General features: G+C 41.8%; 1 protein-coding gene across 1 annotated transcript; it reads right to left on the bottom strand.

The window, feature by feature from the left end:
• Positions 1-2,564: 2,564 nt before the first annotated feature.
• Positions 2,565-17,665, bottom strand: bmp5 (bone morphogenetic protein 5). The gene is made up of 7 exons (XM_062519358.1): positions 16,817-17,665; positions 12,944-13,136; positions 9,345-9,493; positions 6,064-6,258; positions 4,096-4,172; positions 3,852-3,962; positions 2,565-3,604 (listed from the first exon to the last, which is right to left on the bottom strand). Exons 1-7 carry the CDS (start codon positions 17,304-17,306, stop codon positions 3,455-3,457), a joined length of 1,365 nt encoding a protein of 454 aa, XP_062375342.1. The 5' UTR covers positions 17,307-17,665; the 3' UTR covers positions 2,565-3,454.
• Between the last annotated feature and the right edge of the window lie 529 nt (positions 17,666-18,194).

Below are 18,194 nucleotides of genomic sequence, written 5' to 3'. Positions count from 1 at the left end.
TTCATTTGTTAATCTCATTTATTTCCTAATTAACCAAACACAGTTTATTTGCAACACTATTTAATAGCACAGACAACCCAATCTCCAATCTAACACACATAAATAAAATACCAGAGAAGCCTTTTTTTCCTAGTCACGAGTCTCTCCCCATGAATGTGGTCTCATTTCTTAAAGTCAACAAGCAGTGGCAGAAGGTTCATTCGCTGGATAGAGAAACATAAATTTGCTGAGATAACGGAGGGATAAAGAAGGAATATATTACCATAATCTGCTTGAGAGCTGGCCCGGATCCGGCCCTCCTCTGGCCCACATCCTACTGCTACCTGGGTTACTATCTGAGCCTTCTCACAGAATTACAGCATTGGGTTTGGCAAGCCCCCATTGGAGGGGAGGGGGAGGGGGGGGGGGGGGGGGCTTTGAACTACAACGGTTCTAAGAGTGTAGGCTACTCATGCTCATGTCGTATTTAACATTTACAATTCTTACATCATAGTACTTCAGCTGTCAGTAACTCCCAGAGCGTAATTTCCCCAAACCTACTTAACGCTATGTCATTTGCAAGCTATGCTTAAAGCTCTACCTTAAGGTTAGGACTTTCCCCCAAATGTCCTTAATTAAGTATGCCTTCTGTAAGAGTGATGTTTGTTAGGTTAGCATGACCTTTACATCCTGACACATATAAATGTCCCAAGACTAGAAGATCTGTAAGCCCTCAGATAGATAGAACTAAACAATGCAACATTGTAAAAAATCACAAGAGACGCACACCAACAGCACATGTCACAAAGATCATTCATGAAAATACATTTAATTCCACAGACAGTAATAGAGTAGATACAGTTATTTCTTTCAAATATATTACTAAAATCTGTACTTTTATGTGTATGTTTCAGTTGTGGTCTGATAAAGCTTTCTGGTGTTCTCACATTGCAGTGCAGTCCTTACATTAATGCTTTCAATATCATTCTGGCAATCCTTCTGAGTTTCTTAAAAATGATGAGATTGCATGATGATATAACCGTTAAAATGAAAAAGTGACTTAAATAAGATAGATTTAAATATTTAGACATGATTCTATTGTAGCCTCTTGCCAATGTATGGGTGAACTGAACACCTCCAATAACATAGAAAATGTGACTTTGATTACTGCAATTACTGTAATTGCCTCAGCAGATGGAAAACAGTTTCATAAAATCAGCAAAAACACATCATATAATTAAATTTTATGTTATTCCTTTAAATTATACCATATATTTCAAAATGACAAGCATTGACAACCCTTTTCTGTTAACACAAAGAAGATGTAACAAGACAGTGATTTTGATTGGGGTTACAATCTAGGCATATTGGCAGTGGCACCTGTTTTCTTAAACGTCTTGTCATTCAATTATGTTTATGATGTCTCCTCAATAATCTGACAGATCCCTCATCAAAGGTCCGGTTTACACGCTCTTTAGAAAACAAACCTAAGGTGTTTAAATGAAGATAACTGCTCTCAGTGGGAACCCAACCCAATGATCAAAATGCCTCAGAAATATTTTTCCCACCACAGCATTTAGTGAGTATAGGGATGGCATCTGATTGGAGACTTACTGGGGATTTTAAAGGATACGTGCATTTCATACCTAAGCTATTGAAGGCTTAATTCACTGCAGCACTTAACATTTCTTGGTTTGCGAAGAATCAGAAATGGCCATTGTGAATTCTACCATAGAGGTTTAGAGCTATTGTGACAGTATTGAACATTACTCTGACCATGTGAGCCATGCTATCTCATACAAGGATCTCATACTCTGAAACACACTCTTGTAAAAGCAGGCTCTCAAAAGGTCTCCAGTAATAAATCATATATTCTCTGAGTCTGAATTATTTTCCAATATCATAAATGCCAAAAGGGGGTTGACTCTGGCTGAACAGAGTGAACAAAATGCATACAGATCATTCCACTCAACATTCAAGTTGCTTGTAGTTGATCTCTAACCCAATAATTTCCCTTCAATAAACTGAAAAATATATTTTCCAGTGGCATAGTAGATAATGACTTCAGACTGGATTGGGCAAACGCTGAAGATAACCAATCTGACGTTATCTACTGTACCTGCAGCATCATTAAAATAGATCCAAAGTGCTTTACAGACTATATTTGCAAAGAGACTTTGGATTATCATTATTATTTAACTCTCACTGGATATTGGTTATCTTCAATGATGCTTCTGAAATAGGAAAAACATTTTCACCTTCGGAAATTTATTATGTATCATCTCAGAAAATGGGCAAAATAAATTGAACATGAACCAGACACGACTCTGTGTACTCAGCTCTGGGTGAATTAGTGAACAGGGCTAATCTTCAGCAAATGCATGAATTTTCTATGACCCCCAGATCGGTGGAGGGGCGTGGATGGGAGCTTGTACAAATGACATAAGGTCACAAAGACTAAAAACGTACTGGAATACCTAAAACTATCCTTAAAACTGGCCTTGTTAAATAAAATAATGAAAATAGAAAGTACATCTTGAATGATCTATAAAATGACATACAGAACCATGTGAACCATGCTGACCTTCTCTCCGTGCACAAGCACCAGAAATACTTTCAAGGTGCATTCTGTATGCATCTCCCACTATAAACGATTACACAAGCAACGCTGCTCCGGCGACGCTTCCATGGGAGGGGTGGTGCATCAAATCACTCTGGTTGTTTGGCCCCAAAAGTAGAGTCCTGCCAGTTTTATGTACTGCCGGTGTGCTTTCCACACGCAGTACCTCAGTTCCAGCAGGTAGACAAGGCCTTCCTGTTTAACACAATCTCTCCAAATAAAATCAAAGTTGAATGGCCCAATGCTGTGGTTTTTGGGGAGGGGATGTTGAGGACAAACATTACCAGCTGACATTCCACAGAGGGGCCCATGACGAGGGTCGGTGAAGACAGTATCAGAGATCTATGGACACCGAGATAACACTGCTCAGGGAGCATTTCAATATTAGCGCTCAATTCACATGTACAGCTTTGGGATCTATCAAGGAAAATATGCATAGGGTATGCAGTCCTGCCTGCCTCTGCTATGCTGCATCTTCAGCTAAATGTTAACTATAGCCTTGAGTCTTTTTTCCTCTCACCCACAGATGAACAGAGTACTCCAACACACCACTTAACTTCGGTCCGTCTAAAATTATAGCGTACAGTGAGTCTCAGTATCCGTAATTGTCTAAAATACCATTTTTGTTGTTGTTGTAGGGTGGATAATATACCAACAGATTAACAAGAGCTTTTATTTGAATCTCTAAAATATATATTTTACAGTAAAACCATTATCACAAAATAATTGATAATAAATAAGCACAATTGAGAACATAATATACATAATACTGTACACCATACCACAAATTTAGTTTGATATGTCTCTCCACTTGTAATGGACTGGAAATAAACATCATCAAGAACATGAACATCTTCAGTGGCATCCACACGATCTGACCACCATGTTCCTGTACTTCTTCAAAATGACGTTTGAGTTGTCGTCAAAGTACAGCACTGATATGGCATTGAGCTTAGTAGGTGCACAGCATGGTTTTGGCACATTATCAGGAAACATCAGGTGGACCTTTGAATGGAAAACAACATGGAGTTCAGCCCTATGATTTGCCTGTATAATATTTACAATATCCTCAGAAATGACATCCATGAAACCACATACACCTGTGGGCTTGACTGCAGCACAGGCTGAAAAACAGTTGACATTATACTACAGGACGTGGCCATTTCTTTTACCCAGTCTGTGAATCAGAGCCCTGTTATTACCTTTTGTGTTTATAATATCGTCTAAAATCATGGTGCTGCTATGTGCTTACCAGGGTTTGTACAATGGCGTGGTTGGTAGCGTTCATGTGCGCGTTCAGTGGAAACGAGCACTCGCCGTCACAGTAAAAAGCGGCATATCCCTCTGGCGCGATAATCCAGTCCTATAAAAAAAAAAAAAAACATAAGGAGTGACAGATATGTCTCCATGTGTCATCCAGGACATGTCGTTTTATCATCTCAGATATCTGCATTATATATTATAAAGCATTATAAGCTTAGCTGGAGTGCTCTTACCTGCCATCCAAGGTCTCTGAAACTGACATAGAGCTCATGTTTCTTGCAGGCTTGCTTCTGTTCGCTGGTGTTTTGATCTTTCAGGACAGGAAAACAAAGTTGATTAAAACCTTAATTTCATTCACATCTTACCCGCGTTCATTTGGCAACTGCTTTTATCCTCCCTCTGAGCCCGTGAACGTCTCTGGGGGCCCATTCGACACAGTGTTAGGCCACGGTATGCATGGATATACTGTATGGTAACCTCATTAAATCTGCTGGCTCAATCTCTCTGACTCCCGTGGCCTTGCACACGTACTGTACCACTTCCACAGTAGCTGTGAAAGTCAAACCACATCTGACTGGAACAATAAGAAATACTATAAATATTGTATGAAAAAAAAATTACATTAGGTTATACCAATGGCGAACTCCTATAATATTGGTTATATATATCTAAAAGTTGTCAATGACCAGTTGCCATGAAACATTTTTTTCTAGCCTTTAACGGAAAAAGCATAAGAAAGCATAAATAATGATATTTCAAGAAGGTTCCATTTTTAGGCTGCTTACACTGATTGTGAAACTATCCAGTGGTTACTAAAACTGTAATGTGGTGAGTTACAAAAGGGTGCGTGGGTGCTTGCAGGTCATAATGGCAGGCTAGCCATATTGATACTACAGACGTACATGAACCAATCCAAAGAATGGGACAAAATGGCACAGAATCATGGCACAGAAGCTGTTCAAATGCAGAAACCCTGGCTAAGAAAGGCTTAGCAACAATTGATGGGCTAAGTTTTCCCTCCATGTAAGTATGAGCATCTCAGTCTTTGCACCATGCACTCACTATGGGAGATGGGTATGGGGCGTTCTTCTTAAGGGGGGGGGGGGTCTGTCATGAAAGGCTTTTACCCACTGTGACTACCAGACTACCAGGAACATTCAAATCATGCCTGGACTCTGAATCGTGGACCCTAAGTAGGTATCCCACTGCTCACAGCTCTAAGTAGGGTTACCAATTCTCACAGTGCTAGTAAGGAAGACAGGGAAAAGGCACTTTGTAGTCCAAAATAAAAGCCTGACAGGACGTCTTATAGGGCCAAGAGGTGAAGGAAGTCGGTGAAAAATACAAGCGCTGCAGTGGTCATCATCATTTTGATGTTCCAGGAGGTACGGAAGACAAACTGCCGTCGGACGTCAGCAAGAGGCTCCCGGCAGAGCCGTGGCCAGGCACTCTGTCCCTCTGATGTGCTCCAGCATCTTGGCGAGCCACTCAGATACATCAGCCGGAGTGCCAGAAGGGCTTTGCAGGTTTTTACTGCATTGACTCGGTTCACTTTGAGGGGAGCAAAGTACACAAAACGCACACAGCGTGCGTTTAAGGAGGACCCTCACGGACCTCCAAATGGCGCTGCGTGACACCGCCAATAACTGTTAGCAGAAAGTAACAACGGCTCGGGGCAGAGACATGTTTGCTTTCCCTTGGTGGTTCGAACTGATTCGAATCAGTTCCCTGGGCCTCTCTGAGACTAGGCCTACTAAAAAAGTTAGAAATGAGTAAATGACTATTAAAAGTCATTTGCCAAATGGCAACACTGATGATGACACAGTTTGCAATCTCTCCTCTCAAGTGATAACTGTACGGTACTCCATTCAACAAGGGTTTAGTTCAGGTAAGATATTCTGGTTTGTTTCCAGGACTTGACAGCTCTACAGTCTACACATGCCGCTTGTGATGGAGGGTCTTGGCAGCCACCATGTTCCTCAGTAGACATAACATCCTGAGCTACTACAGTATGTGTAATGGGTAGCTGTACTTAAAGAACACATACTGTATATAGAGTGTCAGGTGTGTTCTAAAGCTTCAGTGTTTTTCATTACATCATTTTAACAATTATCACAGAGAGTTATAGTTTGTAGTCTCCTTCCAATAACTGCACGGTCTAGGATCATGAAATGGCAAGGTGAGAATGTTTCCTAACTTACCATTTTTGGGCGCTTGTGAGGATTTCTGTTGTGACCGTGTTTTATTCCTGTTATTATTCTTCCTCTTGCCTCCAGCGGCTCTTACAGAGCGAAGCAACACCTCGCTGGCTTTGAAAAACGCCACAAGAAAAGGCTGTTTGGATTGCGGACCGCTTCTACCAATGATGCCTGCCGACTTCATGTTGATGCTTCTTCCTTCACCAGAAAAAAAAAAAAAAAATAGTTTTCAGTTGTGTTTACAGAGACTAGCCATTAGTGAGGCTTTGGCATGAGCTAGAGAGTTTAACCCATCAGTAATGATATTCATATTATCGTCTTCATTTGACATGACCTCATATGCGCATGTTTCCCAAGGAAAGCAAAAATGAACTCTTGAGAGACATTAAATGCAATTATGTTCTATAAAACATTTCCCACAATCAGACAGATACTGTACATAGACAGACAGGCAGACAAACAAATATATGTATAGATAAATATATAGATTGATTGATTGATTGATTGATTGATTGACTGATTAGCTGGTTGATGATTTATTATCAACTGGGATAAGTAGTCTATGTGGTACAGCGCTGGCTGCATGTAACTTAAGTATAACCACATCATTTCCTTGTTAACATAAAAGACATCAACAAAGCAGGGGCGATCCAGTGGGAACACTTTTCAACGATATCACACTCTAACGATCTACAAATATTGAGATTAGATTTTAAGCCTCAATTCCTGTAAATCTCATTATGTTTCATTTGTAGAAAAAGCACAAGGGACTCATTAACCTTAAGAAAATATGCTATTAGATTTCAGGCAGAGGTGACAGGGTTTATTGAATGGGAAATGTAGGCTGACATGTGGGCTTACAATACATTAACTTTGGTCATGAAGGAAACATTTTTACCTTTTTATAAAAGTAAAGGTGTTATCCAGTTCTTATGCAAACAACAGCTTTTTCACATCCAATATACAGTACCACTAGATAATGGGCTGTGGTGAACTCTCTAAGTTGTCCCTGCATAAAACATGTCTGAAAGTGGATTCTATCACTAATTAACCAAAGTATCAATCGAGGTGTTAGTTATGACACAATGAACGGTATACATTGTTATTTGGTGGAGTGAAAATAAATTGCGAATGTAAACCGTTTTAAGTGGGAGAAACCCGAGATTATCTAAATGTGGACTAAGGGAAATCATAGCCTATTACTCAAAAATAAGAGACTTAAGGTACCAATAGTTCATCAGTTATTCTACAAACAGTACAAAAGAATTACAATAATTACAAATAATTCTTCCCTTGAGAGATATCCTAAATTGGCACACCTACACAATCATGGTAATAAGCCTTTAACTGCTAGAGATATACTGCCTTATTTCTAGGAATCCATATGAGTAGGTACCTTGGAGTTCTCGCAAGAGCGTAATTTGAATTGGCTCAGCGAGTCACTCTGGCAATCAGTAATGATGCTCATTACCCATGCCATTGGAGCCGAGCTGCTCCAATCACATCAGTGTATCTCATATAGACGGGCCAGAGGCGAGCTAAATCAATGATAACAGAGCTGAAACATCGAAGTCCGGAATCAGTTAATAAACATTGCAAAATGGCTACGGATGAACACCCATTGTTTGAAATGGCTTTGGCAACTATAATGAATGAGTTAGGCTTTGCTTTTTCTCTAAACGAGGAGCAGAAGGCGGCGTACAAATCTTTCCTTTGCAAGAAAGACGTTTTTGCTGTTTTGCCGACCGGATACGGCAAGAGTCTAATCTACCAGTTAACTCCAGTTAGGTAGTGTTATCCAATTGCGTGCAGTGATTATTTCAAATGCATGCTTGGTGCCGCCCCTCGAGTTGGGCCATTTTCATGACTCATAACCAGACTCTAAATCTCTGTAGATTTGGGTCTGGATTTCCAGGCATATGAGGCTTTCCATATCACCTTGCCCTACAGTGGTTTCGACTGTTGAACCATGAACGATGGATCTCGTTTAAGTACATGGAATCATTTTCTGCACCACTTCACTCTACATGTCTGTGGGTGGTGAAAAAAAAAGACAGACATCTGTGCTGGTGAAAATTGTCTTGTCTTGTCCATGTCAACTCAGACGTGGAGCACTCAGACTGATAGTTGTAATTGTGCAGCTGCTTTGAAGAATGGGGCAATATGGACTGTAACAATACCATCCTATCTCACCCACAGAATTCTGTTTCTTTCACCTTATTGCCCCTGAAAGGCTGTAATTGTCCACTTCTCTCTGTATTTACTGTACACAAGATGTGTGCTTAAATGGACTTTGAGGGCTACGAAGTGAAAGAGTAAAATCACTTTAAGATGGCAGCAGCTACTGGCAGCCGTTCTCTTCACACAAGCATTCTCTTCATTTAGCAGCAAACGAAACTGCATTGCTGTAACAGTGTTTGTTCAAACTTTGCTCAGCAGACAAACACTTGCTCTTTAATGATGCATACATGCTCAGACAAAACTAAAACGAGTTCTCCGAAACGTCATGCTGCTCCATCTCCATGGGAGGTTATTCATTTTGTTTCCAGTGCTTACAGTATCACAACTGAAGCAAACATGCTTTTCTCCCTCTCTCAGCACTGATTGTATCTGCTAACACACTTCCTTTCGTACTATTGTCCTGCGTTGGCCAATAATTACAGGGGGCTAGTCTTAAAATGGATTGCAACCACAGCTCCCTTGAAACGGTTCACAATGAAAACCCAGACTTGTGTGAGGCGCACGAATAAAAGAAAACATACATGAGGGGCATACTGTTTGAGTTGCCCTCATGACTCACCAGAAAATAACTGCTCTTTAGTCATCATTACATGCTGTGGTTAAAACAAAGGCATGGGCCTCATCAAGACCCAAGAAGGAAATGGCCAAATTTACCGCGATAAAAGCATTTCATGGATAATACCAAAGTCCCTCTCTGAGATCTCATGCAAGGAATAAACACAAAAAGGACAACTGCATGATCAAAAGGTATTCTATATAAATTTCCTCCCAAGGATTACTGTGGCTATGATCAAACCCTTCATAAACCAGTATTCTGGTTAACTATATAAGTTGAGTACAGGTGTTTATGGTGGTATACCCTATGTTGTGTTAAACGTGTTCATAGTATGTCTTTCCTGAAGTCGGTTGTAACATTGCAAGCTACCAAATCTTTTAATGAGCTATCATTACTCCTTTTGAATACCTGTAGGCTATGATCAGCATTTCTGCAGCAAAATGCAGATTCAATGAGACTATCATGAAATCATGAAATTCCTACTTACCATCCAACGTCTCCACACAGAGCTGAAGCCCCATGTTCTGTTGGGGATTTAGCACCCAATGGTTGCTTGTGGCTGTGATATCAAAGACCAGCCACCCACCATCTGAGGCTTTGACTTTCTTAAAATCAAGCAAGAAGGTCTCTGCATCTCTGGTAACAACAAATACAAAAAAAACATGTTTTCTGTAAGCCATAATCCAGCCAATCAGGGGCAGTGGGGGATATCAAGAAACAATTACTGCTATAACACCGTGATATACAAATGGCTATTGTGTCAAACCAACAAGCAACAGGATTTGGAATCTATGGCATGACTTAAAGTTTAGGCTGAGAAATACCAAGCTCTGGAGCAGACAATGGTGGATAACAATGTGGGACATATCCTGTAAATCCATTAAACAACAAATCATTTGACACTAATAAAGGTATCAAGATATGAACCAATTTGACATTAACTGAAAACAAACACACCTCTTTCATACTCACAAGTTGTTGATACACTAATACACAGGCATCAAAATTACCCCTAGTCTATTCACAATAAACTGACAAAGAAATCCCAAACAGATTTTTTTTCCCCAAAAAAAGTCATATTCTTTGAAAAAATCTGGCTGTGTCTACTATGTCTACTCTATATCTCACACCCGAGTAAGGCGTGCGGACTGTACCCTGCTGAGATACGGGCCACTTTAACACCTCTCTTTACGAGAGGACCAGTGGGGAGGACCTGAGAATTGGGTGCTGAAGTGTGAAGCGCTAAATAACATTTATCAAAAGACGGCGAGAGAAGGGGGAGAAAAAACAACATCATCGTGTTTCAGGAGCAAGTGGGAATGGATGTGTGAAGCTTGGAGACCTCGGTCGCCTGTTTAAAAAAAAAAAAAAAAAAATCCAGACCCAACAACTGACCCTACACGCCCCCCCCCCTCCCTGCTGCTGTCCTTCCCTCCCAGGAGGCCCTAAGAGGCCGGAGTTCATCGAGAGTGACCTCGCACGGGTCTCTGGAGGGCCATATCTCCGCAGAAATCTCCCGAGCACATATTTGCCCCTGCGAGAGCAGGCCCAGGTTTAAGTGCGCCCCTGTGTGTTGTGCTATGTCCACCTCCTCCACCCCCACGCCAACACCCTACCCGGTCCAGAGGAGCTCTGTTAAGAGGAGCAGGTGGGCTGGAGGGAGAGTGGCCCTTAGAAGGCCGAGGACCTTGTCGGCCCCCGGGGGCACCTCGATTGGGGCCAGATGGCTCTCTCCGAGATGCAAGCGCTCTGACAGCGCCGCGGAGATACAGGGGTGGTGATAGCCGACGGACTTCCGCGGGGCTGGCGGGGGCCGCTTTGTAAGTGGGCGACCGGCAACCATAACCGCTAATGGAAACGCTTTATCTGTTGGCGCTATCAGAGCTTGGGGAACTGGTGAGAGTGAGGCAGAGCAGAGAGAGAGAGAGAGAGGGAGGGAGAGAGATAGTTCAAGAGAGAGAGAGAAAGAAGAAAGGAAGAAAGAGAGAGAGAGAAAGAAAGAAAGAAAAGAGGGGTAATGAATTTGGCTCTTGAGGCTAATGCGCTTTGAGGAGCACAGGAAGTGCAGCTGTGCAGAGTAGAGCATGCTGATGTTTTAGTCATGTAAAGTCTTAAAACAGCTTCATCAAAGACCACGGCAAAGCCTAGGTCATTTACAGTGCTGCACTATCCTTTGACCTGCTCTAACATTCAGTGCCATCACAATTCACAATGGGATCACTTTGAGCTTGCTGTGTCTGGTTATTAATTTTTGTTTGGCTTTAAAAGGAACTACCACAATGTGCGGTATCGATCTAGCCCTCCCATAGCGCTGTGGGCTTGTTAGATTCCAGACAAGATCTCCCATTAAATTGTATTTTGAAAACATGCCCAGTAGTAAGTACAATAATGTCCTTTTTTCTTTTTTCTTCTCTTCTCCTCTTTTCCCCTTTGTTGGGAGATTCCAATCAGTGCCAGAATAACCCAGCACATACCCCTCTCCCCCAGCAACCCAACACGCCCCCCCCCCCCCCCCCACACCCTCCAATCCTCAACGACAAAACTTCCCATCTGTGTTTTAATAACATCGTCTGTGCTAGTGACTGTTTTATGGCTGCTCTCTTTGTCAATAAAGCCAAGGAGAGGGATCCGTTTACATCAACAGGAGATTATTTGGGGTCTGTGGGAGCTGCTCTAGAGCGACGTGTCTGGGCCCCTCGCGTTTCCAATCACCGAGGTGACTTATGCTTATTTATGCGCTCTTTGTCATTTATACGCTTCTATATTCTGAGGTGTCTTTCACAATGTCAAATAATGCCTTGTGTAAACGCGCTGCGGGTCATATGTCTCTCTCTGGCAAAGGTAAATTTCCTTTGTTTGTGCTGTATGTGTGGGCCGATAGCATTACACCCACCTGCCTGACTGCATGCTGGAAGACTTCCAGAAGCCATGACAGAGGCAGCCCTGGAGGTCAGAATATTTCACTGAAGGCTGATGTCTGTGTTAAAGAATGGCCGCTCAGATGAAACCTTATCAGAGCAATACAGGCACATTTTGTGATGATTGGGTTCACGGAAGCATTGTGAAGTTCCACCAAACTGGACGTGTGTGTGTGTGTGTGTGTGTGTGTGTGTGTGTGTGGACTGAAAGGCACCTTCTGTTGAAGTCATCTTTTGACTCCGTCAGCTATGCTTACAAGTAAGCTCACAAGTAACCTAAATTGTTGAAGTGTTGGGGGAAAAACACATGTGAAGGCCATTGTCACCGTTTAAATGGTGACAAATTACACCCTTAAAACTTCCTGAAATGAGGCATCTAATCGCCACGAGGGGGAAGAGTCCGGACAGATCCCAGACGCACTCCAGAGTAAACAGGATGTCCTTTTATTTTCTGCATGATTGCTTGCCTAAAGTGTTCTACAGAACTGGTCGCGGTTTTAAAGGGCTGTTTTTCAAAGGTTCCAGCCCGGAGCGAGAGGAGGAGGAGGAGGAGGAGGAGGAGGAGGAGGAGGAGGAGGAGGAGGGCGGAAAAAAAGAACACAAACGTCACCGTCGGGAGGACTGGATGCCCCTCAGGTAGGCCAGCAGCCCAGCTCATCTCCGACCTGCAAACCTCAAAAGAGGACACCTGGGCGCCATGGGTGGGATAAGGCCCTCTGAAAGTATACGGTTCCATGTGACCAGCGAGGGCCATCTTGCATAAAAGAGGCGACTCTGAACGCCACTAAACAATAACTAAAGCGGTTATTCGAGACTGGTCTAGCCACGCAGTAGGGAGAGAACGTGACCAGCGCATTCTTTCTCCTTCTTTTCTCTCAGAACAATTCAGCGGTAAACTGTAGGCCATTCAGTGATTCAGAGATTTTGTCACTGTTTGCCATCAGAAAAGCCTGATTTTTAATTACACAAGACAAAGGCAAAACTGAACAAAAGCAGTCATGATGAAACTCCTAATATGATCAAGTATATCACAGCAAGACAGGGCCAAAAAAAGTAAAAAGGGTAAAAAAGCAAAAATAGCGCCGACATTCTTCACAGTACAATACAACATTTGTAGCTATTTTGCGTTATTTATGTAACAGAGATACAAGTATTTGCTTGTGCTTACTTGTTTGGGTATTCCTTGATGACTTGGTATATAGAGACCTTGAGGGTGATGTTCTCATAGCGAACATGGCTGTGATCTTTGTAGATGCGGAATTCGGCGGCCGTTACAGCTTCTCCATCAGGAATCTGAGTGAGGTCAAAGCGGAACTCCTTAAAGTGTCTCCTCTGGTGAGAGAAGTCCTTGTCCCTCTCCACTGGGGGGGGGGGGGGGGGGGGGAGAATAACACACATTGAATTACAGCTACTAACAGTACAGCAACAGCTCCCAGTCAGAATTCCCCCTGCAATCCCCCCCAGAGGTAACATCAGGGAATTTTCTACTACAGAGACAGTTATCAATCTACAGCTTAAACCTTCAAAGAGACATTTATAAAAATGGCTTTAACATTCCTTGGATTATGTCAACATTTTGACTACCAACAAAAGCAGTCTTCAGTCCATGAAATGTCCCTGTTGAACACAGGTAGCCACCTCTGGACAAGCCCTCCACTGTGAGCATTTCATAGTCTTCCCCTACCCATGATGAATGAGCTGTCAGTGTTTAAAAACAGGCCCTTCTCGATTTATGACAACAGCATTTGCTCCTCACGTCAAGAAAAAAGGATCAGACAGGCCTCTCTGAAATTATTTCTTCAACAATATTGACTCCCCGTCCAGGGAAATTTGGGAGCAAACTTTTGTGGCTATTTTGAACTGCATTAAAATGTATATGAATGACATCCCTGTCTCACGGGAGGTATTAATCTTTAAAGCCCTTAATTCAGACCTTCGAAGTCAGACCAAAAAAATGTACACGAGAGATGCGTGATTAGAGTCCGCTCGTATATTTGTTCGGCTTTTAAAGAATATCAAGAGACAATTCCATGTGAAACTCAATCTCAATTCCCAGCTCTTAAAACACTCACACACCTTCTACAAGAGGAGGAAAACACACCCAAGTGAGTGTGGAGAGTGGTTTAAAAAGCCCTACGAGATGACGGAGGGCGTTTGTGCCCCGACCGACACCAGCACTGCTAAAAGATAAAACAGGACAAGCCCGGGTCCATTTCAGTCATAGTTTATCTACAGTGAAAGTCTGTGGTTACTTAACACGAAGGGGTCAGGGGTCGAGGCATCGCTCTGCCGGACGGACGCACACTCTGCTTTCAGCCACTGGCTCCCATTAGAGCCAGAGGTGGCGAGTTACATGGGGGTGGCAGGTGAGAGATAAGGGGAGATTAATTGGGGATTGCATCATGCATCAGAAAAAAGGGGTCAGCACCCTCGGAACGTTGGGGGCTGGGGGTGGTGTGTCTGTGTCTGTGTCTCTGTGTGTGAGTGTGTGTGTGTGTGTGTGGTTTGGGGGGGGGGGGAGTAGGGGGTTGGTGGTGGTGGTTGTTGGGCGTCTGCCCTGGCTCCTGGACAAAAGAACGTCTGATGAAGCTCGAGTTTGGTCCAAAATGTCTGATGGCATCTTAAGTAAATGTTTATGTCAGCTTACATTAGAGCATTGTATTCGAATAACATTGTCTGAGCATGTTGTCGAGCATATTCCGATCACTTCTTTATTGTAAACACGGACAAACACATGTCACAAAGCATCATTTGCATGTTTGAATTTGCACACAAAGCCCAGACTGTGATGGAAAAAGAGGACGATGGTTTAAATTCAATAATTTTTCATAAGTCTTTGTTTAAATATTATCACTAAAAATGTTTGATCGAGAAAAGTGTGCAGTGTAATGGGTCGTTTGCCTGCCATTGTCTCCATTAGAAGTGCTATGCTTTCAAAGAAAACAGTGTACATGCCCTGCTGCTCTTAACTGAAAACAGATGGCAAATTGTCAAGGTGAGGGGTTTTTATACCTTTTGCGCTACCGTAATAATCGACGGTTTCATCCTCTAATACTGTTCATTGTTCAAGTTTAAATATTGCTAAAAACCTCTCTTTGATCATACATTATTTAAAGTGTCTTCGTTTAGGGCTTCTACAAATCCACAGAAGGGTCAACAGCCATTGCAACAGAGCGACAATTTGGGGGGCCCTTGGATATTTCAACATGCCTAATGTATATGGACAAGCAGCACAACCTGTCTTAATGGACGGAGAACAAACAGCAATAGCAAGCTATAAATGAGCCCTTTACAGGTATACAAAGCTACTCTTTTTTACGGCTTACCGCCATGTGGGCCCAAGTGGGAGGAAAAAACAGGCTTCACTCAACTTCTTTCCTTTCTTTAACAACAGGAAGTAATTAAGCCAAATTATCCCCAGGTCAGACAGTCATTCGATAAGTTTGTATGAACTGTGGGGTGAAAGGTCACGGCTACTGATCCTGTAGAGTGTTAATCACGCTTATCACCATGCTGTTCATTTAAAGCATGCAAAGCGATTCATCAACGTTGAAATAATGCTGGTATCGCTCAGGCTGTAATTGTTTTTTAAAAGCAAATATAGCATGGCCTCACAGTGAAGGAGAACTTTAACGTCACAAAGTAGCAGGCAACTAGTGATTATGCTGAAAAAGTAAATTGGAGGGTTGAGTTTTAAAAGTAAGTTTGCTACATCAAAAACATGTTGTTCTTGTGTGCTATAACTACATTTTTAGACCGTTTATTCCCCCGCGGTACCTTTTCTCATAGTAAGGAAGACTATACAGAGAACTTGACAACATTTTTATGCTTCTATGAAAAAGGATCCAAGTACTGCAGTAAAGCAGGCAAACTGTAATAATCATAAACAAAATAAGATATAGAAGTCTGCAGGTAACTTAATGAGACTGCCCTCTCCCCTTTATATTCTGTTGGTATAAATAAGAAATATACTATGAGGCACGCTTTGTGTTTTACAATTTGATTAAATGTAGAATTATATATAAAATACATTGATTTCATTCTACACATTTAGATTTACAATGTGTTTCACAGACTCTTACCATTAGCAGACTGTACGGGCATAAGATGGTGATTGTGATTAAATGACAGAAAATACACTGCTCACACCACAAACAAAATTAACACCGAACTGAACAAGTTTGAGTAACCTCAGAAAAAAATGCTGGTGGGATAATGCTACGGACTGTAGTAGCTTGTGGTCAATTAAAACTTTACACAAAAGGGAAAAGACAATGCCAAGAGCAATTATCCTTCCTTTCTTACCACAGAAAATAGCCTTGAACTGATACAATAATCATACTTTATATACTTCAGCTGCTATCAATATTACTCTATATAATTGATTTTTGTACAAATACGGCCAAAAGTAATGATTAAATATAAATGCATGCAATATGTTTTATGTGATAATTGCGCTCATGTTCTCTGTTCACTGCAGTAACTCTTTAGGGGATGCCGACTACGTGGTAGTGAAACTGGATAGAAAAGACCTATTCAGCAACATGAAACATGACAGTAACATGTTTAAAATTGATCCTTAGGACTTTTCAAAAAGCCATGTTTTGGCATGATGGCATTCATCGTTTTGTCACTAGGAGCTACAGTACATCCTACATTTTCTTTCTTCAATAGTAGGGTATGGCACACAAGGGCCAAAAGTAAGATGTGTACAACTTTAACAGCAATGTTTTCCCCCAATAGGATTATTCATGAAGAATATATATTTTTAAATATATATATATTAAACAATCATTTTAATTTACTGCACATGGCATAATTAGGAGAGTTGGATCAATTTGATGAATGCCATGACCTTGATGTAACCTGTATAGAAATTATAAAACAAAAATACCTGTCACTGATACCTACAAATTACTGTCTTTCTTTGATTCGTTTACAAAGCATCAGACATGGAACCTTTAGCTGTTGTGCGTAAAGACGCACAAACGTATTTCGGGGGACATACCAGCTTGAAGCATGTTTGTCACGACATACTCACCTAAATTAACGAAACTCATGACCATATCGGCGTCGTTCAGAAAACTAGTGTCGTGAGAAGTTGCTAGAGGCGGACTTGGGCTCGTGAGGGGGGCCGCGCGGTATGACTGAGCTGCGCGAGTATATCCATGTGGAGAGCTGTAGTATCCTTTGCGTGAGTTTCCATGGACTTTCCCAGTGAAACCTTTGCCTGTGCCCTCAAGTATTCCGTCTTCCTCCTCAGTCGCCATGGCATTATACAAGTCAAGCATGAACAGGGGAGCTGATGATGCTTGTTTTCCTGGAGAAAAGGGCCTTGGACGATGTGGCAAACCCAAAATCGAGAGAATTTCTCTTTGAATCTCTCTTCTTTCATGGTTACGCAATCTTCTGTAAATGAAACTGGAATGTACATGGTTGTCTCCCAAACCACAGTACACGCACTGAAGAAAACCAAGGAAACTCCACAGTAGTCCAAATGTGGCCTGGTCAAATTGTGCCAACGCTTTCATTTTTATTCGTGCTAAAAATAAATCTATAATATGTTGCCGACTTCCATGACAGCATAAGAACCATAAGTTACAACTTTCAGAATCCCCCTTCAAATAAAAAGAGAAGGTCAAGTCCTCACATTCCAAATGAAACAGGTTTCTCCAAGACTATGCCGTTTTTCGTCTGTTTCCAGTAACGCCTCAGATCACCTGTAGAATGTCGAAGTCTAGCACAGAGTTGCTGTCCCCTGACTCCAAGATCCCATCTTTTCCCTCAACAAGTTTGCCTAAGTTACAGCACATCACTTAGTGGTTCGGATTTAAACTGTTTTAAGCCTTCAGTATGATGAGAAATCCTCTTCTTGGACTATGGCCTACACTTCAATTTCTACGTGCGATAATAAGGGCTATAATTCAACAGAGCATCTACACAGGTAGCTTGAGCCTGATGAGGAGTAAGAGAACCCAGCACACACAACAGCTTAAGTTTTTGAGCCAGCGAACTTCATCCCTGGGAAATGTGTCGACACCAGTAGTCCATCCCACACAGGGGTTTTTGGTATCTACCTCTGGCGGCCGCAATAAAACTTCGGTGACATGAGGATGAATACGGCATCTCTGCTGTGAAAGGGGAGACACTTGAAATCTGAAACCGCTGCTAATTAGTCAAAGAAAAATACTGCAGCGCTCGTTTGAAAGGTACGCTCAAACACGTTCTCGACGTAAAATGTCTGTGAGTATCTTATGCCTGACAGATTTTCAACAACAAGGGGGATTTATCGCATTAAAATTTAACTGACAGAATTTGTAGTTTCATTAATGTCGTTTCCATTTTACAGAAATGTTAGCCTACTAACACGGACAAACGCAAAACCTTTTAAATCTTTATATCGATATCAGCAGTCTATT

This window comes from Sardina pilchardus, chromosome 18 (assembly GCF_963854185.1).
Source record: "Sardina pilchardus chromosome 18, fSarPil1.1, whole genome shotgun sequence".
Taxonomy (NCBI): domain Eukaryota; kingdom Metazoa; phylum Chordata; class Actinopteri; order Clupeiformes; family Clupeidae; genus Sardina; species Sardina pilchardus.
Note: the sequence above shows the minus strand (reverse complement) of the source record. Positions and strands in the feature narration are given on the sequence as shown.

Coding starts and splice junctions, on each gene's coding strand:
- bmp5 (XM_062519358.1), bottom strand. CDS start 17,306: ATGAAAGCGTTGGCACAATTTGACCAGGCCACATTTGGACTACTGTGG. Junction 4,173..6,063: donor CTCACAAGCGCCCAAAAATG/GTAAGTTAGGAA, acceptor CTGTCCTGAAAG/ATCAAAACACCAGCGAACAG. Junction 3,963..4,095: donor TCAGAGACCTTGGATGGCAG/GTAAGAGCACTC, acceptor TTTTTTTTATAG/GACTGGATTATCGCGCCAGA.